A 27,999-nucleotide genomic window follows, 5' to 3' on the forward strand; every position below is an offset into this window, starting at 1 on the left:
GTCTGTGCTTATCGCTTGGTGCGGGAGCCCCCGGGAGACACGTCCGGGGGCACTAGGGGACACGAGGCTGTGATCTTGTGGGCTGATGTCCTTTCTCTAGGGTCCTGTGGAGTGAGGAGCCGGGGATGTGGGGCAACGGCTGTGATAGGGGACCTGCTTCTAGCCCCAGAGCAGAGAGGCTTGAGAAACTCCCATTTGTGTAGAATAAACCCCCGAAGCTAGAGGCTAAAATAGACCTAGAGGTCATCCAGTCCCACCCCTCACGAAGCGATGAGGAAGGGGAGCCCAGGAGACAGGCGTGTTGTGGAGATCTGGGTTTGAGCCTCACTGTCTCTTGCTGCCTGAGGGAGTGTGGGGAGCTTCTGTTTACCACTGTTACTTCCTCAAGACCACTGACACTTGAGGGGTGGGCTGATGCCAGGAGGCAAGCAGGCCTCTGGGCTGGGGCCTCCGTGTGGTGTGACTGGAGGGACAGAAGAAAGCCAGCAAGCCCGAGTCGTCTCCCCTGATGGCATGCGCTGGACTCGGGAAGGCCTGCCCTCAGGGTCATTCCTGTGGTCTCAAGGCTTGTGCTGACTTAGAGGAAGTGGGCCCTGGGAGTCAGCACGGCAGAGGGGTCAGAGAAGGGAGCGGAAGGTCCACAGCAGCAGCAGCGGAAATGGCAGGCCTGGGGGAGGCCAGGGAGGGGAGGTCCATGGAGAAAGGTGAGCAGGTGTAAAACGGCGATGGGGTGGGCCGTTTCCCACGCCCCTCCAGGCAGGGTTCCCGGAGTCTCAGAGGGCCTGATGTGCATTGGCCACGTGCTGAAAAATCCCCTTTGCCTAGATAAGTGACCTCCCAGTCTGGCCTCACGCTTGCGTTCCCGAGCCTTGCTCTGCTGCAGACAGAGGGAGAGGGGAGGAGAGGAGAGGGGGCAACAGAAGGGAAGAAAGGGAGAAGAGAGATGGAGAGGAAGGGGAGGAGGAGAGCAGAGGAAGGGGAGATGTACGAGGAGACACACAGAGAAAGGGAAGGCATGAGCCATTAATTGCTTCCAGAGTGTAAGGAACCACAGACACCTGCTTTCGAGACCTTTGGGGGCCACTGTTTAACAGCATCCAGCCGCCCGGCTGCAGGTGGGCCTCTCACCTGACCCCCATTACAGCTCCTGGCCTCTGGAAACCGGCATGATTTATGGGTCCCTCTGGGCTCGTGGCCAGACAGTCGCCCCTCACCCATCGTGTCCTAGCTGACCCCGAGTTGCCCTTCTTTGTTGCACGTGGCCCAGCAGGTGGATTTGAATTTCTAATGACTTCAGACACCTGTGTTTCCCTGAGGTGCTTGCCCTGGTGATGGAGACCAGACCTGGGCTGTACCCAAGAGGAAGAGCAGAGTGGAGGAAATAGGAGAGACAAACCTGTTGGAGGCATGAAATATCGTGGAAAGTGTGGACCTTGTTTGATTTCATTAACTGTTTACATTTCCCTGGCTGCATTCCACTGGTCACCTGCCCAGACACACAGTTGGAAACACAAACCTTAAATGAGATCAGATTTTCCAATGAAATATGATAAGAAAAAAAAAAGGGCCTGGAGCCAAATCACAGGTAAATGGGCCCAGTCCACCCAGGGGGACATCCTTGAGGAGCTCGGTGTCCATGTAGCCCTGGTCCAGCCTGACTTACGCCTGTCCTGAGGCTCTGGGAGGCCCACTGTGAAGGAGAAGGGGTAAAGCAGTTTTGCAGAGCCCCTGGGAGGCATGCATGGACTTGGATTTATGGTGAGCCCCCACCAGGTCCCTCCCAACCTCTAACTCCCTTGGAGAATAGCACACTTTCCCTGATTATAATTCTGGTGCAGCTGATGGACACCCAGGATTGGAAGTTTAGGGCTCATGGTCCAGCCAGCAGCGCAGAGGGAAGAGAAGACTTCGTTACTAAATTCCTCAAGATGCAGCAGGATCCGTGCTGTGCACCTCCAAGCTGCTTAGCAAAGAACAACCCCTTCATTTGTAGGAAGCATGGTTTGAAATCCCTCTCAGTCAAGTCAGGCTGAGTTCGTGGTGACAGCTCTCAAGGGTCAGCTGCCCAGCTGCTACTGCCACAGGGGAAAGGTGGTCCCTGCTGAACGCTTCATGACTCTCCTTCACAGCCTCTTGACAGAACTTGTCGCTCTGTCAGTAGCCTCGCCTAGTCTATGACCTTAGTGGAGGCAACTTCTCCTTTAAGTCCTTACTCCTCAGACTTAGTACCTCAGATACTCAGTATCATTGGGATCACCTGCACGATGTGGGTCCTTGTTAGAAATGCAGAATCTCAGGTCCCTGTCCCACCCCTGGTGGATCAGAAGAGCCCCATATCAGGTGCTCAACGCTGGGGCTTGTGAGCTAAGAGGCTGGACACCAGGAGGTGGCAGTAGCCAGACTGGCTTTGGTAAGCAGCCACCCGGGCTGCTTTGTTGTGTGACCTCTGTGTCCACTACCATGGCCGTTCTGTTCACGTGCCCATCATGCTCAGGTGACAAGAACCGGTTAATGTGAACTGGCGGAGTCGTTTTTGTCTACTTGAATGTTCAATGCCTTTTCCACGTGGCTGCTTTCTTGTCCACCATGGTCACATTTTATGGTCATACTTGGTGCCTGCTCCCATATGCCCATCCACAGGCCGCTGTTCCACACCTGCTGGGATCCAGTCATTCAGTCCTTCGATTTCAGGCTCCTCATTAGCCGGTGAAGCCGTTTGCCACTGTCTGCGAGTCTGTATATGTTCTCACTTCTGGCCACTTCTCCTTCACACAAAGCAGGCGCGCCACTCAAAGCTTCTCCCATTGGAAAGAAAGATTTTCCCTCAGTCTTATTGTTCGAGGCCACTCCGTGGTGGCTGTGACATACCCACTGTCTGCTTTCAGCTTGTACTTAAATCCCACAATGTCCCATCTGTAAACCAAGCATGGACATTGGGAACCCTCCCTTAACCATCTGGCCATAGGGCAACCATGGGGTCGCACAGCAGTCTGGAAAACCTTTGGCCCTGCTTGGGATCCATTCTGGATGTCCCATTTCCATCTTAGGATGGCCAGCTATGGGCCTGTGTAACTTTATGACGTGGAGGGTCCGGCAGAACTCAGCTTATAGTGGGCAGTTCCATACTCCTGGTCACTTGATCCCCTGAGTCAAATATCTCCTATCCACCAGGGCTCAGTAACACTCCTGGATCTGTGCCTCAGAACGCAAATGCTATAGATGAAATGGCCTTGGTCCAGAACCCCGGGGGCCTATGTTGTGATTCTCCCACTGGGGCTTGATGTGAGATCCCTACTGCGTTTTTTCCCACCGGCGACACCTCCAACACCAGATGGTCTGGCGGATCACACGCTCCAAGTGACAGATCCCCTTCTTGCTCCAGGCCCCATGCAAAGCTGGCTACCTTTCAGATTTCCTGGCAGACGGACTCGAGGAGTATTGCTGGATGTGTAATGTACGGCCTCCAGAACCCAACCCAAAGAAGCCTGACAGACCCTGTACCTCATTCTGGGTGGTAGGGGATGAAAATTGCAGCAATTTGCCTTTTAGTTTGGACAGTATTTCTCAGCATGCCCCTGATCTCTGGACCCCTGAAAACTTTACCCATGTGCTATACCCCTGCATCTTCATAGGACTTCTCTCTCACCGACTGAGGTGAGGTACTTTATCAAGGCCTCCATTGTGCTAGCCATCTTGTACTCTCTCTGCTCTGTCATTAAGGTAATAGATCAGTGTGATAATTCTGCGAGATGTCCAGATGGCCCAGACTACTTCTGACTATGTTGTGACAGCAGGAAATTAGCCTAAACCCAGGACAGTACGGTAAATGCATATTATTGTCTCTTTTACGTGAGTGCAAATTGTTTCTGATTCTCTTCTCTGATCGAGATAGAAAAGAACTCATTGGCTGCATACCATTTACCCAAGTTCTGCGTTCATTGGCTCTAGTAAAGATACCTTGACTAACAAGACAATCATTGTTGGAACTAGTTCTTGGCTGAGTATGTGATCATCTGTAGTCATTCTACAGTGTCCATCTGGCTTCTGGAGCGACCTGACTGGTGAATTAAATTGAAATAGGGAGATGTGAGAAAGATTGCCACTACTGCAACCATTAAGATCTTTAAGGCTGGCACTAATCTCCGCCATCCCCCCCGCTCCCAGAATGTGATACTGTTTTTGATTCACTATCTTAGGGAGAGGAAGGCAGTTTCAGAGGCGTTTACTTGGTTTTTCTATTATGATGGGCCAGTGATCCCATGTATGTGTTTAATAGCTGAGCATATCAATCTCAATTATATATTTGGAGACCAGGAAAATGATCACTGGCTGGATCCATGGACCTACTGGACGCACTGTAAGCTGGCTTTTGGCCAGGATTCACTTTATTAACTTGCTTCTGTATGCCCCAGACCGGTGGCCATGATGACATTTCAGATCTCCAGGTATTGATGTCATCTCAGACTGTGTCCAATAATGCTCAAAATGTATGGGTATTTCCCTTTCCTCAGTCCACAGTCATCTAAGTAAATGCTTATCTGGCTTTTTAGGGAAAGATCAGGGGGATCATTATAGTAGCTACTTGCCATGGTATTGCTGATGTACTTCACTTTTTTTTTAAACATTATTTATTTATTTGAGAGAGAGAGAGAGAGGAGCAGAGGGAGAGGGAGAAGCAGGCTTCCCACTGAGCAGGGAGCCTGACTCGAGGCTCAATCCCAGGACACTGAGATCACCACCTGAGCTGAAGGCAGGCACTTAACCAACTGAGCCACCCAGGCGCCCCTGATGTACTTCCTTTTAGGGAACCATCCACCTCTGTAGCCAGTAGGTTCTGGGCATGAGAACTGGCTCAGGTCCAGGATTTGAACAAGGTTCATGACTTCCTGTTGGGGCAACTACCCTCAGCTTCCTGCTCATCCATTCTTTTTTTTTTTTTTAAGATTTATTTATTTATTAGAGAGAGGGAGAGAGAATGCACAGAGGGAGGGGCAGAGGTAGAGGGAAAGAGAATCTCAAGCAGACTCCCCACTGAGCATGGAGCTGGACGCAGGGCTCGATCCCACAACCCTGAGGTCATGACCTGAGCCAAAACCAAGAGTCAGATGCTTAACCAACTGAGCCACCCAGGTGCCCCTCCATTCTTGCTTTTTTTGATTGTGTGTATTAAGTAGCACCCTCCTCTGCCTGTCTGCTTTGTCCCTAGGGATACCACATTCTGCATCTCCACAAATTCTTGTGGGTCAGTCCCCCTTGGCTGCCCCTTTAATTTTGTTAGTTGTGATGGTAATTTGGGGGCTGCCTCCCTTCTGGCGATTCAGCACCATCACCTGGACTGTATTGCTTTGGGGCCTCATCATTCTCATTGCTATCAGTAAGCTAGGTTCTGCGACCTATTTCCTAGAGCCAGCCCTAGACGGTAGCGGAAACCCCCACGGCGATGCCAGCACCTGTCCCATCAGTATGCTCCTAGTGGCCTTGGTGAACAGTGTGTTCCCTTAGTCCTTCCACTGAACAACATCTCTAATGGGTCTTTTCTCTTCATCTAATATATCCGATCCAACATGCCTCATACCCTGAGCTGTTTAATTCTACTATCTTCCTATGGTATCTCAGGCATTACCACTTTGGTCATCATGGGCTAATATTTTCTCCAGGTTTCTAAGAGTCACCTAGCAGCAGGTTTGCCCCTAGCCAGGGCTTCTTGCCAGGGCGTTAAATCCCACGGCCCTGAAGAGTACCCCCAAGTAAATGAACTTTGGCACATCTTTTCCTATGTTCTGTTCTCCTCCATCGAGCACCCCCAAAATCCAATCCCGTGGGTACTCCCCTGACTCCTGTGGCTACATGCTAATGAATTCCTGCCGCCCCACTGGGATCTGCCTTTTTCTTTCTTTATCAGACCCGTCACTTCCTAAACTGGGATTTACACCTGGTTATTGATCAGGCTGTCAGGGCAGGTCTGGGGGCAAGGTCGTGAGGAAGACACCTGTTCTCTTGTGGTGGGAAGGCCTATGCTGTATCTTCTCACAGGAGGGAGTTCTAGCTCTTCTTAGGGATAGGTGAGCCATCTCCGTAGGCTTGGAGGATTCAGGGGAGTGTTTGGGAGTATCCATCCAGATGACTCAGTCTTATGTTTAGGAGTTCATGTTTTTCCGGCCAGGGCATGGATGTTAGCACAGTAGATGAGCTCTGACTAAGCATTCAATTCTCTTTGAAGCTTGGTGACTATAAATATCAGAACCTGAGTCTGCCCCTCAGCTGTGTCCACTCTCCTGCAGGAGCTACCGAAGGGGACCACTGTCTTTCATATGTAGTTTTTAAGTTTTTAATTGCCCTTAGTTTCTCCTTATCCCTCTGTAGGGCATCAGTTCAGCTCAGTAACCAACTATTCCCATTGTCCTTAAATGTGTTACTCCCCCATAATGTTCAAAGGCCTGAATCATCATCCCAGCCAAAGCATTCTCCTCCACCAGGATGTTCCTTTAAGTAAACACCTGTGAAATTTTTAGCATTTGGATTGCCACCTTATGCCAGGAATTATCCGTGCCCCAGATACCATTTGGAGTGGAGTCTTCCTTGCCAGCTGTGTGGTGAGCAATCTGGAACCCACAGCCCACCTTACCACCTCTTCTTTTTGATCATTCCTGGTACCAGTTGTGTTGTTTGGTTCTCTAAGAAGCTGATGCCAAGCAGAGTTAGAAGTGTAAGACAAATTATTGGTGGTAAGTCCTGTGAAAAATAAATGGGGGGGGGTACATAGAGTAGGCCAGGAGAGCCTTAGCCTGCTCTGCAGGTCTGAAACTGAAAGGCAAGGGGAAACGAAGGTTGAGTAGATACAGCTTCCTTGGGTAGGACCTGGATGAGAGTCTCAGACTGACACAGCTCTCGGGACTTTTTGGCCAGCCCAGTAGGGAGAGCTAGTGCAAATATTACCTACAGAGATATCCTGCATTGGGTAGAAATGGCTAGATCCCCTACCCTCATGGACTGAAGGCTGTCTGGGAATAGCATTGCTTCAGTTCAAATTCAAGAATTAGGTCATTTTGGGATAGGCTTCGGAGGCTCCACACATATCCCCAAATTAAGCGAGAATCAATATGTGTATATTTTCCTAGGACCTCTAGCTTTTCACTAAATTCTCAAAGGATTTTTGATGCCCAGAAGGTAATGTGACATTGTTTATCAAGCTTCACTTGATCATACCAACATTTTCTCCTGGCCCCTTTCCTACCCCGTTTTGTTTAAGTGTGGGTTGTATCCTTGTGTACCAGCTACCCTGGCTTTCTTTGTGTTCCTCAAGCACGCTCAGCTCATTCCCACTCAGGGCCTTTGCACCAGCTGTTTCCTCTGCCTGGCATGCTCCTTCCTCAGATGCTCCCATGGCACTTTACTTCGGGCTCAGTTGAAATGTCACTTTCTCAGGGAGGCTTGCTCTGATTCTGCAAACTAAAGTTCCTTCTGCAGTTACTCTTCTGTACTTCTCCATTTCATTTCTAGCATGGCACTCTGGCCCTCTGATTTTTCCTTCTTTGTTGGTTATGTCTTTGCCCAGTTGTATGGAAGTTCCATGAAAACAGGAATCATTCTGTCTTGCTCACAAGCTATCCCTGTTGCCTAGAACGTGGCCGACACACAGGAGACACTCAACATGTTTTCCTAGATTGAAGAATAAATGCTTGTCTTCTCTGTCCATCAGAAAATATTTTCCTGGGTCCCCCTCATACATCTCCCTATTGCTCCTTCTTCTTAGCACTATAAAATAGAGATACACTTATCAACAATTCAAACATATGAAAAACAGAAAATAACAGATACCTATGGATTCTCCCCAAAGATAAATGGATGTTAACATTTTGCTTCAATTGCTTCAGATTTGTCCTTCGCTTCCTTTATTTTTTAGCTAAAATCATATACCCCATATTTTGTGACGCCTTTCATTTTCAGCTATTTTGACGGTAGTGTATGTCACTTCTCTGTATGTTCTAGCAGTTTAATGATATATATTTGTATTCCTAAGCAGTACATGCTATTTTTATGTGTTCTGGGATTTTGTATAAATGCTTGCAAGCCGTACGCATCGTCTGGTAATTCAGCCCTAGGTATTAAACATTGTTGTTGAGTCACAGAATTAAATAACTCTGAAGCCACCCCACCTGTGGGACTTATTGCTGGACAAGGTTATGACTTATTGTTTAAGCCGTGTGCACTGGGCTTGTTATTCTGTGCAGCTGAAAACCTCTGTGACCATCTCATTCCGTGGACATCTCTCACTGAAGCTCGGGCTGGCCAGCAGTTTCCCTTTGGCTGCAGGTGTACGGCGATACAGATGGATTGCCTAATTCCGAAACCTCTTGTATTCGTAATTGACTGTTGTGTAACAAATTTAGCAGCATAAGACTCCACGATTTATTATCTCATCCACTGTCTGGGGGTCACGAGGCTGGGAGCTGCTCCGCTGGGTGGCTCTGGCACGGAGGGCTCTCCTGAGGTTGCAGTCAGCTTGCTGGCTGGGGCTGCGGCCATCGGGAGGGCTGCACAGTCTGCTTCCAAGCTCATTCACGCCACTGTTGCCAGGAAGGTTGGGTTCCTTTCCATGTGAGACTCTCCAGAGGGCTGCTCACACAGCATGGCAGCTGGCTTCTCCCAGAGCAAGTGACTGGAGAGTGAGAATGAGGAGGCTCCTCCAGCACACCCCCATGCACACCCCCATATCCACATGATCATCAGCAGGAAGTCATCTTTGACGGCTCTCTTGCAGTTATTCTCATATACATCAGAATCATGGGTCCCATCTGGTTGACTTCCACGGTGCCTCTCACGTCTCCCACTGGTGCAGGATGTAGGTAGAGAGCCGAGTCTGATGTACAAATCTGATCCAGTCACTGGTCCTCAAACTGGTTCCCATTACCCAGAGAAAAAAGTTCATGGTTTTCAAGGCCGGCCTGCATCCCCACCCTCTCTATTACGTGGTCCTCTTCAGCCCTTGTCCTCTACTCTTCCTGCCCTCTATTTTTCTTTAGGTCTGAAGCTCAATGTCATGTCCTCAGGGAAACGTTTCTGACCCTCAGACAAGATTCCCCTCTGCCCCTGCCAGTTACATGCTTCTAAAATGTTCTGTCCTCACACATGTTGCTCTTCACATTTGCTCAATGTCTCATTGCTTTCTGGTTTATAAATCCACAAGGTGAGGGACCACATAGGTTTTATTCAGAGCCATATTCCAAGGACCTGAAATGAGGATGGGCACATAGCAGACATGCAATAAATTGAACTGAATAAGTGAGCAAATGATTTTTATCTGGGTAAGTATTTGTGCTTCCTCCTTGGCTTCCTTCCGTGAAAGAAGTCAAGTTGCTTTACATACAAATCCTACTTATCCCAGTGAAAAATATAGCAAGATTGAACTAGACATTCAATGCAAGGGACCCCCCTCCCTCAGGTTTTTCTGGGTCCCCTGACAAAGACTCTCTCCTTAACCAAACTTGAGTCAGGCTTCTCTAAGCTTTTTTTTTTTTTTTTTTTTTTTTACTAGACCCCATCCTTGGACCTTATCCTCAAGAGCAAGAATCCCAATTTAGTGAGAATCTCCCATCATAGAAATCTGATCAGCCTGGCCTGCTTTCGGCAAGAATCCTGTGAAATCGTTTTGCCAGAATCCTCCCCTTTCCCTTGAGTTTCCTCTTGGTAATTCTCCATCCACTGATCCCTACCCTGTGCCTTGGCTATAAATCCAAACTTTTCCTTGTTATATTCAGAGTTGAGCCCGGTCTCTCCCCTACTGCAAGGCTCCACTGCCCCGGTCTCTTGAGTAAAGGCTTCCTCACCGTCTTTGACAAGTGTCAGGATAATTTTCCTTTAACACCTGCACAGGGTCCATTCAGGACAGGCCTCTCAACTTGTCTTCACACAAGGGGCACACTCTGTCCCTAGACCTCCAACTAGCAGCATAAATGTACAAGGCAATCTATTTTTTCAGACGTGAATTTGTTTCAAATTCAGGAACATAACCTGACTTACATCACGAGACCTGAGGAAAATGATAGCTGTTTAATTTCAGGTGAACATCTGAAGGGAGGATTTTTTGAAAACTCTTAAGGTTAGATGTCCATACATAGTTATAATAGGCCACATCGATTGAGCTACCATTATGTACGCCAGCCTCATTTTAATCTTCTCACCAAGATGATGAGTTAGCTTTTTTCACAGATGAGAGAAAACTGCGGCTCCGAGGGGCTGGAGAACTTGCCCAATTTCACCTAGCCGGGAGTAGTACAGCCTTGATCCATACTGGATGTGTGGGGCTTGATCCCAGGACCCCAGAGATCATGACCTGAGCTGAAACCAAGAGTCGCCGCTTAACCGACTGAGCCGCCCCAGCACCCCTGTGGTCAGAATCTGTGCCAGGAAGAATGTGGCCAGAGAAAGAACCACAGATGCACCTACCCCCGAGCCTGGCTCCTCCGGGGAAACAGAGTGGAGCCGGGCCAGACCTGGAGGCAGAACATTATTGCTCCTTGTGTAGGTGAACAGCCGGGATTCATTAGGGCTGGAGACTTCCAGGGTGGGCAAGTTCTAGCAGGCTCTCCGGTGGAAGGGCCCTTTGTCTTTCCCGCAGACCTACCCCTCTCCGGTCTCTGGCCCTGGTTGACTTGAACTTTGTGTTCTGCGCAGCTGATGAAAACCAAACTTAATGACCCGTTAGGCTGAGATGTTTCTCTCAGGTTTGCAGACCATTCTACCCTAGCTGTCTTTTCTCTGCCTTTCCTGGCAGTATGGCTACGCTCCGCTGCTGATCTGAAGTTAGAGCTTGGAGCCTGGGGAGCTGTTGGCATGCACAAGACAGCCTTCCCTGCTGCTTCTTCCTGTGTATTCACATGCAACCAGCCTCCCTGGTGGCACAGAAAAAGGGACAGGTTTTGCTAGAGTGCCTCATCCTTTCAAGTGAAAATTAGTGGGTATTGTGACTTGTAATTAAATGGGTAGCTTGACTCCATCTACTACAGCCAATTGTTGATTTCCGAGTGCTGATTATAAGTAGATAATTCTTAATTCCAGGTATCATCCCCTACTTCCCAGCATGGCACTTTGCCTTTTTCACCCCCGCCTTTCTGGTGATTTATTTCAGCCAGAGGTGGGTGTCCAAGATAAGGGCAGGACAGGGAGCTAACGGTAATAAAAATAGCTAACATTTACTGAGTGCTTGGTGTATTTTAGGCACTGTTCTGAGCGCTTGACTCCAACCCTCTGGGGGCAGGCTGCATTATTCTTTCCACTTAACAGATGAGGAGACTGAGACCACCATGGGTGAGACAACCTGCCCAGGTATATGCAGGTAGTAAGTGCTCCAGCTCGATTCACCAGGAGGGAGGCAGTGTGGTCCAAAGCAAGTGCTTTTAAGGCAGAAATAGGGGGGAAAGTCAGGGGGAGGGCCAGTCCTCCAAATACCCACTGTGCAGTTTGTAGCCTAGACACAACAATTGTGCATACCAAACCACATTCCCCAAATCCAACAAATACTTTGTCAACTTTTCAATGTCGACTTACGAACACCAGGGATTCTAAAATAAGTTGGGAGTTTGCAGATCCTCTTGAGACTTTGAAGAAGGCTATGGCTCCCTCTTACTCCAAAAAATGCATATACAGAATTTTGCATATAATTTGGGGAGGTTTGAAGACCCTCCAAAACTCCCTCCCAAGAGACCCCATGGGATCTAGGTTAAGAACTCCTGATTTAGAACAACACTGAACTCTATTGATATGAAAAATTGAGTTGACTATAATGGGAAGAGAGGAAACTAAACTTGTATAGGAAAATGGAAATTTGTGGAGTGCCATATGGCCTCGGGCAAATGACTGACTTTTCTGTGTCCTAGTCATGGCTCCCCCTCCCTCTGTGAACCTGGGTTTATTGTGAAGTTCAACAAGGTAACATTGGATCAAGGCTTTGAGTTCCCCAGAGAAATATGTCCTGCTTCTTTTTGAGAATTCCTTTCCGGACTCTGTAGCCCGAAGAAATTCACAAACCCAAATTAGACAACAAATTAGCAGGGAATAGTTATACTGCTGTGGGCATTCCAGAAAAAGGAGTGAGGGCCTGGAGGAGCAAAGACCTGGCACTAGGGACTTCTTTAGGTTCATCACCTAGAGTCCCACCCTGGTGGGGTACAGTTGCTGTAGGGATGAGCCTGCTGGGTGATCTGTGTTGAAAGTGGTTGAGTGTATGTGTGTGGGGGGGGGATGGAGATGAGAGAAGAAGGAAGTGGTAATGTCAGCTGATGGTAGGAGCAGACTCCTGAGAGGCTCTAAGACCAACAGTATTTGGAAACTAAGTCACATCCTCTCCAGTCCCATCACCAAAGGACATGGGCTGGTTGACCAGTTACAAAGTGAACCTCCCCTCTTCTTACCTCTGCCCTCCACCCCTTAGATATGCTGCCTTATGGTATTTCCTCGCCTTTTAAAGGCTATTCTTGGTGCTTATTTTAATCAGATTTGGCCTGGATAGGGAAGTTGAGGGTGAGGAAGAAGCCCTACACCATAGGATTTCCTTGGTGTCAGACTCAGGCCCATAATACAGATAATAATTAATATTTATTGAGCATTTAGTATGAGCTAGGCAGTGTCCTCTGTGCCTTATTATGTACACAGTCTCCTTAAATTCTCCTGTCTCAAAATTTCATGATTATTTCCATTTACAGATGAGAAAACTGAGATTCAGAGCGTTAGTTAGCTTGGTTTAGGTCATTGTACTGGGAAAAAAACCCCAAAACCCTGCCTTTCCTTTTCCTGGGTGTATCCCATACTCTCATACTTCTACCACACTCACTTTGGACACTTCTGATATGTGTGATTTTTTTCCCCCACCACAGAAGTCTTTAACACCAGCTGGGTGTCCTACAATTGTATTCAATTCTGACAGTACCTGGAGAGAGCATCACATCCCACAGATCAAGGGCTCAGTCCCATGAGACTTTCCCCCCACTTCAGACACCAACTTAATTAAGTACTAGGTCCCCAAGTTACCCACAAGTCCTGTCCCATTTGGCTACAATATAGAGGGTCCCATGACTTCCTCCCCCTTGGATTCAATGACTTGCTTGAGGGGCTCACAGGACTCAGGGAATCTCTCACATTTACCAGTTTATTATTATTATTATTTTAAAGATTTTATTTATTTATTTGACAGAGAAAGACGCAGCAAGAGAGGGAACACAAGCAGGAGGAGTGGGAGAGGGAGAAGCGGGCCTCCCGCTGAGCAGGGAGCCCAGGACCCTGGGATCACGACCACCGAAGGCAGATGCTTAACGGCTGAACCACCCAGGCGCCCCTACCAGTTTATTAAAGGAGGTGACGAAGGATACAAATGAACAGCCAGATGAAGAGATAGGTAGGGGAGGTCTGAGAGAGTCCCAAGCTTCTGCCCCCATGGAGTTGGGGTGCATCATCCCACTGGTACATGGATGTGTTCCCCAACCTGGAAGCTCTCCAAACCTTATACTACTGGGATTTTTATGGAGGCTTCCTCATGGAGGCATTACTCACCATTAACCCCATTTTCAGCCCTCTCCCTTCTCAAGAGAATGGGGGTGGGGCTGAGGCTGAAAATTCCAAGCTTCTTGAACGTTCTAATGACCAGCCACCATCCGGACTGCACCCTACTGAACCTCACTTATATTCTAGAACTTCATCACGGGGATAGCGAATGGAATCCAGGAGCCCACCCCGAGTTGCCTGATTAGGACAAAAGACACTCGTATCACCCAGAAAATACAAGGGTGTCAGGAGTTCTGTTCCAGCAACTGGAGGCAGAGACCAGCATATATTTTGTGTGATCTCACAGTCATTGAGTCAGAAAGTGGTGAATCAAGGTTTTGAACACGGGTCACCGACTGCCGAGTTCTTACTCACCATCACTTTGCTGTGATGGGCCCCAGAGGCGTGGCTGGGATTTAGGAATTTCTCTGAGAAGAGCACCTGTGCCAGGCCCCTGTCTATCCAGTCTGTCCTGAGCCCTGGCGGTTCTACCTTCCCTAAGTTTCTCCCATCATTTTCCCCTTCCACTCCATTGCTTACTGTGACTCTAGGCATCTGTCAACGGTCTCAGGGATGCTCTTGGTGCCAGTCTTGGCCTCCTCCATCCCTTAGTCTGGATGCCAATGTGACTTTTCTTCTTAGAACTTTGCTTTGGGCCCAGGACCCCCTGCTCCTAAACCACTAGAGCTCCTCATTCACTACAGAATGAAATCCAAACACCATAACCACTTGCTTCCTCTTTTCCTCTCTCTGCTGCATCCAAACTATACATATTGTCTATCCTCTTGCGTTAGCTTTTGTTCTGATACTTACATTTTTATCAAAACTGTTTAAAATGCATTTTAATGGTATACGTTGCCATGGATCCTTTGGGGACAAGAATAAATATTAAATTGTAATATACACAGGTAAATACTCATCATTTCCCAGTGGCCCTGGCCAAATTCAGTCCTTCCCCTTAAAAAGGCCTCCTCACACCCTTCCCTGGATTGAGATCCTATCTCTCTCTCAGGCTCCAGGTGAAGCTTCCCCAGTTTAGGTAAACCTCCCACTGCCCTGGGTCTGAATATCACCCACTTCTCCCAGCTTTTGTTCTTCAGCGGACTGTACAAACTGCGACCAAGCATGGGCTGAAGCCCCGGCACTTCCCTGAGTTAGACCTGGGTGTGAATTCTGCTCTGCCATTTCCAGCTGAGGGACCTTGAGCAAGTTACTTCATCTCTGAATCTGTTTCTGCATTCATATTATGTGGGTAATACCATCTATTGTATATGTACATGTGGTTAAATGCCATATTCACAGCATCCTAAGAGGTGGTAGAGACTGGTGGCTAAGACGATAGCCCTTGGACCTGGGTTCAAACCCTGGCTCTAGCACTTACTCACATTGTGACCTTGGATGAACTATTGAATATTCAGTGACTCAGTTTCCCTATCTGTAAAATGAAGACGATAGGTTTATTATAGGAATAAGTGAGTTGATACATGTAGGGTACTTAGATGCCTGGCTCAGAGAAATTGATTAAAACAAATTGGCTGTTACCTTATAAAGCATTCTTTCTCCTTATTCAAGATTCCATTCGCTATCCCTGTGATGAAGTTTTAGAATATAAGTGAGGTTCAGTAGGGTGCAGTCCGGAGCTGACGACCAAGAAAGAATTCTTGAGACATCTTTTGTGCAAAATGGTGGTTTATTAAAACATGGGGATCAGGACCCGTGGGCAGAAAGAGCTGCTGCCCTGGGGTTGGGAGGGGTGGCTGATTCTATACTTGGGAGTTGGGGGAGGTAAGGAAAAGGGAGGTTTCAAAAGGATTTAGGTATGTTCGAGAAGACTCACAGGATACCAGAGGCCTTGCCATTGTCAAGTTAAGGTTGTTTTTCCTTCTAGCAAGGCATTAACAGTAAGATAGTTGGGAGCTTCCTGGAGAAACATGACACTGCCCGCTTCAAGTATCCGTCAATGGGCTGCAGATTATAAGGACATTTAATTGTATCTACATTCCCTTCTGGAAGCTAGGTCATTTATAGAAATGTTTTGTCCTTGTAAATTGCTGAGACATTTGTAAACTGAGGGAGACTCATGTCCTGCAAGACTGTGAGCTCTATCAGATAACCATTTGTTTTTCCTTTACGGCAGCCAGGAGTGCCTGAGGAATGTCACACGTGTCCCACCCAGGAGTAGGGGGTGGGGGGATGTTGCAGGGGGTCAGCTTGTGCTTTGTCTTCAGCCAGCCTTCTGCTCCCTCATCACCTGTGCCCAGACTGCCACTGTCAAAACCGAGGCAGTGTCCTGTATGTTCTTTTATGCCTGAGCCCAATACCCTGCCTGGCATGTGTACAAGATCTCTTTATGCTGCTGAACACACCGTGATGGGTATCATGGGAAGATGCCTACAGATGCAAGGATAAGTTTTCCAAATTGTGATCCCCTGGAGCAGATGCTGAGTGGGGAGGGGAGCTTGGGGATAGAGGTGGAAGAGGAGGAGGGCTGGCTCCCTTCCCCCCCAACCCCCCCCCCCAAACCATGCTCTTAATCAGACTCAGAGTGTGCCATCTGGGCAGGACTCCTCTCCGGGCGGGGGTGGGGGTGGGTTTCAGGCCTCACCTCAGCGGCGCCACAGCCCCGCCTACCTCTGCCCCCATCCAGGGTGCTGCCCGCTCCCCTGCTCCCACCCGGCTGGCCTCCTGCGCCTCCGAGTCCCTTCCAGCTGCAGCCCGGAGCCTCCCCGCCTGGCCACACCTCCCGGGCCCCGCAAGGGTTAAGGCAGCGGAGAGGAGAGGTTTGGGCTGACGTCGCTCTGGCTGAAGGTGGTTCCCCTCGGATGAGGATGGGAGAGCCTGGCGAGCTGAAACCCGAGCTCCCGTTCAGCTGGGGCTTGGGGAGGTCCCTGTAAGAGCCGCCTGCCACCGGCCTCCCGCGGTCCCTCCGTAGCAGTCGCTCATCGGGCACGGGCTTGGGAACGATGGAGCTGGGCTGCTGGACGCAGTTGGGGCTCACTTTCCTGCAGCTCCTTCTCATCTCATCTTTGCCTAGAGGTACCGTGAGTAGCGTTTAGGAGCCCCCCAGAGGTATTTCCCTCCTCGGTATGGTGGGGAGCATGCCTGGGGAGCCCCAAGGGATGGTGCTGGGCGGGGGATGGCCAGCGCTTCTTCTAGTCTTGTCTAATCTTAGGGGCTTGGCTGGTGGTGCTGGAGTGTCTTGTCCTCCCTGAGAATGTGACACCGTTTTATCATCCCAACTTGTGGGACTGAACTGCCTCAGGAAGGGGTACCAGCTCTAGTTTACTTTGCTGGTTTTCGTTTTATCTTTGTAAAGCACAGACGTACCTCCGGATATCTATCCAGTCTGACTCACCCACTCTGACTGGCAAAAGGGAGAAGTTTCCCCTGGAAAGAGCCCCCTCAGAGGTGAAGCGGGAAGGAGAGAAACCAATCAAGAGCAAGGCTTGCAGCAAGGGTGTTCCCCCCACCCCCCCACTGGTGAATGTTGCTTGATGAAATGTTGCTTGTCACACCCTTCAGAACAGAGCCCCAGCATGGGAGATCTACCCACTCAGCATATATGCACTTCCTTCCTGATAAGAATGAGAAAGAAGAAGAGAAAGCCAAGGTTAAAAGTGCAAGCCGTTTCTGGGGACACACAGTGTTTGTTTAGAAAGAGCCCTGGCTTGTGTGTTTTTCACTATCATTTTCTGAGCCGCAAACCCCATGTCAAATGGGCTCCCATGGCGAGGGAGGCTGAAATGCGACCCAGAGCTCTTGGGGGCCTCTTGGCCCAGTGAGGGGATGGCAGGCTTGTCTTGTCATTGCTCGCTGGCAGACAAGGAAGCAGGGACTTCTTAAGAGCCTTTGTCCTTATTTACGCAGCTCCAGCGGGGCAAGGTGTCAGGAGGTAGGTGGAACCTCAAGAGGGAAGGACAGGCTGACATGTACAGATGTGACAAAACAGGGCAGCTTTGATAGGAGCAGAGAGTGTGTGAGCATTTGCTACTCACCTTCCGTGCTGGTCACCTGTCACCTTGCTGGTTACTTGTCACCTGTGTTCTAGAGAGGTGCATACTCTGTGGCTGCAAGTAGCTGGTGAGTGTCCCAGAATGAAACAGGGTAAGTGGGGTGGTGAGGGCATAAAATCAGCAGCCTACTGTATGGATGGGGGACTTAACCATAGGCACAGCCCTTCATGATGAACAAAAAGCCAAGATACATGGGGGGAAAAAACCCAACAAACCCATTTTGGTCAATACTTTCCATCTACCTACAGCCCACTGGCCCCCGGTGAAATCTTCTCTCTCTCAAACTGGAGTGTTTCATTTGAATTTTGCCTCAGTGGCATCTGGAGTAGCCTAAAGACAATAAATAATGAAGGAAGAAGGAGCCCCCATGAGTGGCCTTGATAATCCATAAATACAGACCCTCACCTAGGGGTAGTTCGAGGACTTTATATTAGGATTCCTCCCTGCTCCATCTCTGCCCCTCCAGGGCATGGTGGCCCTAGCCCAACTCCAGGGGAGGCCGGTTCCTTCCCAGAGCACCAGGGCTCCAACAACTTAGCTTCCTCCTGACTACGTCAATGCTCCCCTGCTTCCTTTTTTTTGGTAACATGGCAGGTGAGATGGCTTAAGCTCATACGAGTTAAAGAACAAAGCTCAGCTGCCCCTTCCTTCTTGCCCAGGATCTGGAAAAAAAACCAAACATTTACTCCTGACCTGAGAATCTTTTACCTTTTGCTATGGAAAAGCTTTGAAGGAAGGGTGTCTGGTTTCTTGGCAGTCAAGCTGCTGACCGAACCGGGGAGCAACTTCCAGCAACTTCATGTGTCTAGTGAGGATATTTTGGTTGTTGAAAGTTCACTTTCAGAGGAGGAGATGGAGGAATAGAGTCGAGAAGGAAAATATTTCTTCAAGTAGTGAGTGAGTCCACTCCCGTCTGGAATGCTGAATCTGGCCGGGTCTAGAAAAGCCTGAAAGCAGATTTCATCTCATTGCTTTTGTACAAAGAGGGGTTTTGATGAAACATAAACATCCAGTGGGATGGTATAGGAGGTTCTTGCTCATCAGCACGGGACTCATGTTGGAGGATGAGAATGCAAACATTAGGCCAAGTGATAACCCAACATAAACAGCATGGGGGGCGGAGAAACCCGACTCCACTGACTTCACTAAATAGCAGGAGCCCTGCCAGCAGGATCCTGCCGAAGAGGAAAAACTCATTTAAAATATGTGGCTCCGGGGAATGAAACCTTAATATGGAAGCAAGTGTTGCTTCCAACAGGCATTAGCTTGTGGGGAACAAACATAGAGGCAACCGGGGAAGATAATTTGAAGCCCAGCTATTCAGTGGGCAGGAGCAGTCAGCCGAGAAAGGGAATGTGGAAAGAAAGCAAGGGGGAAGGAGTGGAGTGGCAAGAAAAAATTCGATGTTGGTTGATAATGGGATGTGTTAGCAAATTCCAAGGAGAGAGCTATGAAAACTGGGCCATCTTGGCTAGGGTGGATTTTTGTGGGGACCATGAAGACAGTGTTCCCCTGATCTATACTCTGAGAGCTTTGGCTTCTCTACCAGGAAAATAATTTGATGGTGGGATCATGGATTTTGGGAGCTGGGAGTGACTTTGGAGATCATTTAGTTTGAGTACCTTAATTTCAGAGGACTATGAGATGAAACATCTCTGAACATGGATGATGTGCCCAGTCTGTGAGCCAAATGCTGTACATGGACATGTATGAATTCTCAGACCATGCTGATAAGGTAGGGCTCTTATTATCCTCCTTTTACAAATGGGGTTTAGAGAGGTTCTGTGACCTGTTCAAGGATACACAGGCATGGTGTCCCCCGAAAATTAAACATTTGACCTAGCAATTCCACTTCTGGGTATATTCACAAAAAAACTGAAAGCAGGAACTTGAACATAGATTTTGTACACCAGTGTCCTTTGCAGGATTATTCCCAATAGCCAAAAAGGAGAAACAACCCAAAATGTCCATCAATGGATAAACAATATGTGGTGTATACATATACTGGAATCTTAACCTTAAAAAGGAATAAAGTTCAGGCTACAACAGGGATGAATTTGAAGACATATGCTAAGTAAAAGAAGCCAGACACAAAGGACGAATGAATACCGTATGATTTTACTTATGTAAGGTATATAGAGCAGTGAGATTCATCGAGAAAGTAGAACAGTGGTCAGCAGGGGTGGGGGGAGACGGGCTGGGGGGAGTGAGGACTTAGTGGGTGTAGAGTTTCACTATGAGATGACAAAGTTCTGGAGATGAATGTTGGTGTTGATTGCAAGAGAGACTGAATGGAACACTTAAAAGTGATTAAAATGGTAAATTTTGCATTACTTATATTTTGCTGCAATAATGATTAAAAAAAAAAAAAGAATACAAAGGCAGATGAGCGTGGGGTGAGCCCAGACGGTCTAATTCCTGAGCTCAAGCTCACCTGGTACCTGGCTGACTTAAACCCACACATCTAACAGATAGATCGATCATGCTGATGCACATGTCTGCTTGGCGCAGCTTCACGACATGCGTGGTAGGGGACGGTCCTTGCCAGCTCCAGTTTCACCGTTGCGCTGTCTTGGGTGGCTGTGGCAAAGAAGGAGGACTAGAGCTGAAGGTCTGGCAGTCTTTGGGTCAAAACGCCTGCAAATGTTTTAAACCTGAATGCTTTGAGGTAGGCTGGCCCTCTCTATGGCCAGACACCCCACCTTTTCAACCCACACGTATGTTATCAGCCACTCCCTACTGGCATTTGAGATTTTGACTGCCATTCTTGAGAGGGTGGGGTAGAAAGGGCGAGTGAAATCCAGAAGGTGGGGGGCTGAGTGCTGAATGGGGAAAAACGAGAGCGGGGGTTGAGTAGCTTGACAGGACTTTTAAAAGAAGGAACGTAAATATATATTAACTTGTGGGTTTTGTAGAACACGTAGAACCTCTGTGACCACCCACTCTTTGGTAAAATGTTTTATTCCCGTAAGTGTCCTTGAGCATGAGCTTTTGGTGGGAACAGAGGATGAGGCTGGGTATTGTGTCTGGGTCAATAAGCTGGGGGACAAAGCACCTTTGGGCATGGGCGTGTCTCAGAAATATCCCGAAGTCTTAGGGAGGGCTTTGGAATACCACTGGCGTGGACTGAAGGTTTGATTTAAAGTCACTTATATCTGGGTTACTAGATGTCTAGATGGCTAGACAGAAATGGCCAAGAGAATGGTGTCTGGGGGAATCTAATGACTGGTCTTAAGTGAGAAATTATTTCCACCTCCCCCGCTAGGGGCGGCCAATCCCCATGCGAGAGAAACTTCTCTACCTGCCTCTCCTGAGACCAGCTCTAGAAGCTGCAATCAATTTGGGGTATGTGCGGGTTGGGGGAGGTGCCATTTCAGTGATAAAAGGGGAAAGTTTGTGCTCCCCTTCCTCCCACACGGGGGAGGACTTGTTACCCTCACTCTGGGATATGGGAAAGTCACAAGAGCCCAGCTCCCTCTCCTCTTTTTTTGTTTTAAAGGTGAGGGAAAGGCAGTGTTTACATTTTCCAGTTCCTGAACTCCACGGAGTAGAGGACCCCAAGGCCAGCTGGAGCATTGAAAACTACCAGATCAGTGGCAGAAAGTCTAGCAGATTCCAAGCCTGGTCTGCGTTTAAGGAATTCTGTTTGTCAGCCATCATAAGATCTGTGCCAAAGCGTTAGGTTTATGTAGAGAGAAAAAAGTGAAAATGTAGGAAAAAGCAAACCTGCTACCTGTAAACAAAACCACCCAAGGAAGGCAGAGAATTAGAGTTGGCTGGAGATATTCTACTCTCTTAATCAAAGGGACTTCTACTACTCCCCACTCAGTTCCACTCCTCTCATTTTGTCTTGGGTGCAATTATATGTGAGACAGACACAGAGCCCATTTTTTCTTGGGTATAATTCTGTGTGGGTTGAAGAAGAAGAGTGGGTAGGGGTTATACCTCAAAGTCTTCACCCTCGATGACAGAAGCACCAAACGGCCTCCCATCCTATCATAGATAAGGGATCTAACTGCAAGTTTGGCCACCCAAATAATTTGTGGAATTTGTGGTAAATACCAGGCACTGTCCTATGTGCTTTACATTTAATTTATTTAATCACACGTGGAGGAACTCAGGCAGAGAGTGCTTGCCCAGGTCACATGGCTGGATATCCGTGTCTTGAACCCAGTCAGTCTGACTCCATAACGCACGCCCTGAAACACTCCATAACACTGTCACAGTAAGCGCTGGGTCCAACTATGGTAGATCGGCTGGCTGTATTCTGGCTGAATCATAAAGGAGCATGGTGTTAATTGGGAAATCTGGTTATCTCTTGGACACTCTAAATGTCCTAAAGGAGGCGCTGAGCAGACCAAAACTCTAACCAGTTTCTGGGATAGCTGTCCCCAGGATCATGTGTCTTACTCTGATTCAGCATAGGAAGTGAGAATTTCTCTGTCTCATCGTCAGCTTTTATAATTAGACTCATGTGTCTGCAAAGTGACAGAATTAAAGATGATCCGTGTTTCAAGTCCAGCCCTAACACTTTGTAGCTTAGCTCCTTTATGGATTTATTCTGTCAAGATCATCAATGTGTAAACAGGCTGTGGAATGGGAGAAGCAGGCCTGGAATGAATAAAGGAAAGCGTTTTTTCCCTTCCTATTTTGGCATAATGCAGTTGATGGATATAGCAGGGGATGGAGACACGATCCCCTTCCAGTAAAATTAAGATGGGTTTTAACCAATTCATTTCAACCTTGAATGAGGACCTAATGTCTACCCGACACTAATGTCAAGCAGGTAAGAGAAGTGCCCCCATCAGCTGGGCAGCAAAAGAGGACCCCTATTTCTGTCACTCTCCTGCCTCTGCATTTAGACACATGCCCTTATTCCTGCAGGGTGGGCGTCTTTATCACCATCCTCTCTGAGGTCCTGGCTCCTTCAGAGGGCGGAGTTAGTGGTTTGGCAGCAAGTATCCGTGTGAGTAGAAGTCTGGTCTGTTGGTTTGGTGATTGGAAAACCGGGGCTGCCGCCAGAACGGAGTGAGGAACACATTCAGGCAACGTTAGCTCATGGGGAGACACAGCAATTGTCCTCATAAGCTGAATTCATGCTTGGTTAAAAAAAAATTTCCAGCCAGTTTAATGGAAAACTACTAAATGGAGGGGATGCTGGCCCAGTTTGCTTCAAATCAAATGAATCATTTGAAGACTCTGGGGAACTGAAGTGTTTGTGTTTTTCAGAGTCCCCCCTTCACTTACTTCATAGGATCCCTTTGCAGGTGATCAGTGAATCCCCCTTATGCTGGGATCTTACCTCAGGATCAACAGCAACAGTGCAACACACCCGAGATGTCCCAGGACAAGTTGCCTGAGCTTAGCTTCTAGCTGGTCGTGTCTACTCCCCTATTTTCCCACACGCCCTTGGCTCACCTGGATGTGAGAAGGGGGGGGCGGGGCTTGGCTGCCAGTAAAGAAACTTTGTTGCAGGACTTCTTGGTCTGGCTTTCTGCCTCCCAGTGGGTGGTTGACTGCCTGATTCTCCCTTCTGGGCAAACCCAGCTCCCCTGGTCCAGCCCACGGATGGAACAGAACAAGCGAGCATCCCAAGTCTTTGTGGAAATGAACTACTAACTGCAAGAAACCAAAATATTCACCAGGAATGGACCCAATGGATTCTTCATACCATAGGATCGAGACTCCCACAGTGTCCCAGCAAGAGACGTTTCTAACATCACTCTTTTTGCGCTCACCTTTCCCTGGAAATCACACGTGCTTCCTGTGTCCACGTTCAGGTATTTATTCAGCAAACTTGCTCATGCACCCACCAGGTGCTGGACATGATCCTCGGTGCTTGCAGATGCCATGGTGAATAAGACAGAGCCCTTTTCCTTAAGGCACTGACAATCCGTTGAAAGAGTTGATGATCCAGTCTGGCGTTTTCCAAAGTGGGTTTCATGGAATTCTAATGCTGGAAGAGCTTCAGCAAAAATAAACAGCCAAAACCTAGGTTGAACAGAGTCTGGGGGATGTGGAGATTGGCTATGCACAAAGCATTTATAGATATTGCAAAGCCCCGTATAAAGAAAGCTGTGATTAGCATTTTATAAGGTTAAGCACAGAACCTCTTTCCACATCATACCTTATACAATCCAGGGGAATTAGTACTCCCTGGAATATAGTTTGGAAAACTCTGCTCTCTTGCCCATAATGAATGCAACATTGAAGAATACCTCACCGTTAGGATAGGGGAAGGAGGGAATTTGAAAGTCCGTGAAACATGAGCTTCTCTTCAGACTTCTGCTGAGCGCCTGGCAGGAAGTCTGATGCCCTAGCTGCTTAGTGCTCCTCAAGAGGGTGAAAGAGCTTGGAGATGCCCCGTTCATGTTGAGAAACGTCCTCGCCAGCACTGACCTGCATGATTCATTGAGAAAACTCATTTCTCATCTTCAGGTTGCTGACAGTAATGCGGTCGGTCTGGGATCATTGGACAAATGGAATCTGATGAATGCACGGCCACAGTAACGCGGCAGTACCCGGGGGCCATAGGGCTGTGGCCTGACTTCCCAGCTAGATCGTATCCTTGGTGACAGTCACACAGTCTCCCCTTCCCAAACGAGGGGACTGTCTGAGCATCCTTCTAATCCCCGGGGGCCCAGGACCATTCATCCCCAACTACCGTCTCTTCTCCATTCCACCTGCCTCACCACACACCCGGAGGCTTGTCTCCAACCCTGGTATTTGCCGGCTCTGGGATAGCCCAGTCACCGGGACCCTGATTTGCACACCCTGAAGTGATCTGGGCTCTTTAGGCTGGGGCCGTATCCCATAGAGACAGCACGTGACTTTGAGCTGCTCATCAACCCGTTGCTTGCTGTTTCTGGGAACTTCTTTGTTCCTGCCTTAGCTAAATATCGTTCTTGTTGTCATGCAACACGGCTTCTCCCTTGGCCCTAGCACTACCTGCCTCCTTTCTCTGCCCTGACTTGTTTCAGACTGGGTAACTACAGTGGCAATGGGTGAGGCGTAAAACCAGTTGTTCCTTCAAGGGGTATCCTACCTAAGTGGACTCGAGTCACCCATGACCTCAGCGAAGATTCAGGCCTCACTTGCCATAATTGTGGGATTCATCTTTGGTATGGATGTGTCCGTGTTTAAATACACACGTACGCAGAAGAGTAGAGATGTGGGATGTGTGTGTCTGTATGAATATGTATATATGTGGGGTGTACAGTATTGTGGTTTGAAATATGGCCCAGGGTTTGAATCTGTCGTTTATGGCTGCTTTTCTTGGGCAAGTTCCTTAACTTCTTTCATGTAGCCTTCCCACTTTTCAACTTGTAGACTGAAGATAATAGTGTCTTTTGGGTTCATTGCAGGGGTTAAATGAGAATTGACTTGAAATGCTTAGTGAAGCATCTTGCAAAAAAGGAATGCTCAGGAAATTAGAGATGTCTCCTTCTGTGCCTTCTGTTCTTCCCACTAGCACACGTTTCACAGGGAATCGAAAGGAAATACTGGGTGTTCTGTCTGTAGTAGGAAGGGACTTACAAGGTCCTCTTGAGGCCCTCTTTGCCTCCTATGTTATTCATCAGTGGCTCTGTCAGAAAAAACTTCCCTAAAGAGTCAACTTAAGTTTCTCTCTTTGAGACTTGCTTCCTTCCCTTGGTTTTATCATGCATCCACTTTACAACCTTAGGGGAAGTGTCTTCTTCATGTGGTGCCTTAGTTTCTCCATGTTTGAAACAGGGCGAGTGAGCGGTTGTTTCTTGCAGGGACTGAGAGGTCGAGAGGTCAGGGGTTTTTCAGAGTAGGTGATTCTGGGTCAGTGGCCTTGCGTCCCAAACAGGAGATGTTGCTCCTGACCCCCTGTCGTGATTCAAGGGTGGAGCCAGGCAGGAATCCTCAGGCATAAAGTTGCCCTTCATGTGATTCTAGCCTGCAGAGCTGGGGGAGGTAACTATGATGAGGGTTAGCCTGCCCAGAGCTGCTGCCAGCTTAGGGTTTAGTGAACCAGACATACCATCATAAACGCATCATCCGCACTTAGCATCCGTCCACACTCGACCTATGCTGTTGGTCATCTGGCTCTGGTAGAAGGAAAATCTGCCTTCTGCCTGGCATCATTGACCATGGACATGAAGTCAAGAACACTAACTCTGGAAGCTATTGGCAAAGAGGTAGATGTGGCCGACCAAGACTCCTGTGTGGCCTTGACATGCTCTGATTCAGAAAGACCGGTTTGGAAGTGTGGAAGACTGGGGGCTGGGGGGGAGGGGATAGTTTGTAGAATTCTTGGGTCCAGGGAAATCCACATTGGATTTCTAGGGGATAGCTTAAGTTTTATTGTTTTTAACTTAGCCATTCTAATGCTTCAGTTGATGTCATATTGGCTGAATTCTACTGCCAAGTACTTTTAGACGCATTATTAAATTTTTTTCGTAGTAGCCAATTCTACTAAAAAAATAAGATCCAGTCAGCTCATATTCCAACAATTGAAATAACCCAGAAGCAGCTGTCCTTCAAGGATTTCCAGCGCCACAGTTGTTGAGGATAATGGCAACTGTGGGCTCTGCCAAATGTGAGTTTAGGTTTTGTTCCCTTTGACTATGGATGTAGAATTTCTATTTCTAGAAGAGAAGCAGCAGGAAGTAAACTATGTCCTATTTAAATAGGTGTCTGAAGAGGGGATATTAGGGATCTAGAAGCAAGGGGAGGAGCTCAGAATGCCCCGATTTCAATATGAGCATATTGCCTAAAAATGCCACGTATGTGTGGGCCTCAGGAGAAGACATTATTACTCAGCCCCTTCACTCCCTTAGCCATCGGTGCCTCAGCCCAAGATGGGATGGCTTTGTATCCTGCAGAGAAAAATGGTAATGTCTTGATAAATCTGCAATTTTTCTTTCAAAGCCCTTTCTGCTCATTGCCTTCTTCAGTCACAATGACGTCAACAGCCCCATCAACTGTACACCTATCCCTTGAGGCTTCGGGCTAAGGCGTCTCGTCTACTACAGTTGTCCAGCAGCATACAAGAGGGACAAACTCAGGATTAACATTTGGGTGGTCTGATTCCCAAATGTGTCCATCTCGTCAATGCCGCATTCTTATCGCTGCAAAGTCAGAGACGTGAACTCTCTAGAATCAAGATAGCATGTTGGAAGGAATGAGACTCTGGCCCTAGAAAGAGGTGGGTTCTGATCTTTCTTCTTTCACCTGAAAATGGTGCCATTTGGGGCAGTGTATTTACCCTGTCTGTTCCTCAGTTTCCTCATGTGTTAAATGAAGAAAATCAGACTTACTTTGAAGGCTGGCTGTGAGGACTCAATGAGCGGATATGGTCCCAGGGCTTGGAAGTTTTCCCTGGGGGTGCCAGGACCCAGGGTGCCTAGAAATATGAACGAAGAGCCACAGTGTAGAGCAGCGTGCTTAATAAAGGGTGAGCAGGGAAATCAAGTGACAAACTTACTTTTGCCTCCCTGTCCCTCCCCATTGTATGCATACCTAAAAACCAGATTTCTATGGACTCCATAAAAGTTTTATCACTCCTGGTACCCAAAGGGGGTGATGAAAAGCTTGACTCCACAGCTATCATTATCTCATTAACAAGAGGAGCTGTGAGAGGGGACAGCCTGAGGTCACTGAGGTGGGGAATCCAGCCAGGCTGGGACTGAGGGTCTCGGGCTGACAGGATGGTTCTCAAAGGCTTAGGAGGAGACATGGAGTCAGCAAGCATTCCCTATTCCCTGACTCACAGTCCTGCCTGCCTGGGGTTTGCTTGTCATCGATCGTGATCCTGTGAGCAGGTGGCCAGACCCTGGGCAGTCAGGAAAGCTGTGGGCTGCGGAGCTGTCCTCAGTCTGGGGAGTGCAGATCTCACCAGAGGAGGGGGGCTGGGACTGAGGGGCCCAAGCTGTCTAATCGGATTTCCCTGTTGAGGCAAACATCTTTTTTCCTCCCTCTGGTCTCAGAAGGTTTATAGAATGCCGGATGGTAAAGACTCGGTAGAAATGTTAATTACACGTGGTTAGCTGGGAGGACTTGGAGGTTTTGGTGGACAGAAAGAGGGGTTCCAACATCAAAGAGAAGTGGGCACAGGATGAAAGTGCCTTTCTTTGCCACCTTCTGGGGTGGTCTCGGCCTGGGCCTTTAATCTGACAACTGATGTTTCAATCATGTAAGGAATAGGCTGACCCCTGTTTTCCCGAAGAATCCTCTGAAGTTTTTCAGATGGACCTTAACGGCCATCGGTGTCAACATGTTTCCTTAAAATCTGGTGTTGAGCACCTGGCACTTGGAGACTACGCTTCGGGGGACACAGTTGCCGCCCCCCCCCCCCCCGCCATTCTGTGGAGGCGAGTACCTGCTGTTTGAGGGATTCCTTGTATCCCACCTGGTCAGCAGGAGAGAGAGAGAGATCAGTGCTGGAGAGCTTCCAGGCAGACTGTCAGGCTGCTAAGGAACC

General features: G+C 48.3%; 1 protein-coding gene across 5 annotated transcripts in view; it reads left to right on the top strand.

Moving 5' to 3' along the window:
* PAMR1 (peptidase domain containing associated with muscle regeneration 1) overlaps positions 1 to 27,999 on the top strand; it is a 153,545-nt gene that overhangs the window by 65,792 nt on the left and 59,754 nt on the right. The window contains exons 1-2 of one of the 5 annotated variants that reach the window (XM_081798325.1): positions 16,216 to 16,572; positions 19,183 to 19,284. The exons of 3 other annotated variants lie outside the window; for them this stretch is intronic. Coding sequence is in view for 1 of the 2 variants with exons in the window: in XM_081798323.1 (XP_081654449.1) it covers positions 16,500 to 16,572 (73 nt within the window). In the remaining variant the exon portion in view is untranslated. Of the gene's footprint in view, positions 1 to 16,215; positions 16,573 to 19,182; positions 19,285 to 27,999 lie in introns of those variants that run through there. One more of the 5 variants, XM_081798323.1, reaches the window with a different exon arrangement.

Source organism: Leptonychotes weddellii, chromosome 11 (genome assembly GCF_054177405.1).
Source record: "Leptonychotes weddellii isolate Sample4059 chromosome 11, ASM5417740v2, whole genome shotgun sequence".
NCBI classification, from domain to species: Eukaryota; Metazoa; Chordata; class Mammalia; order Carnivora; family Phocidae; genus Leptonychotes; species Leptonychotes weddellii.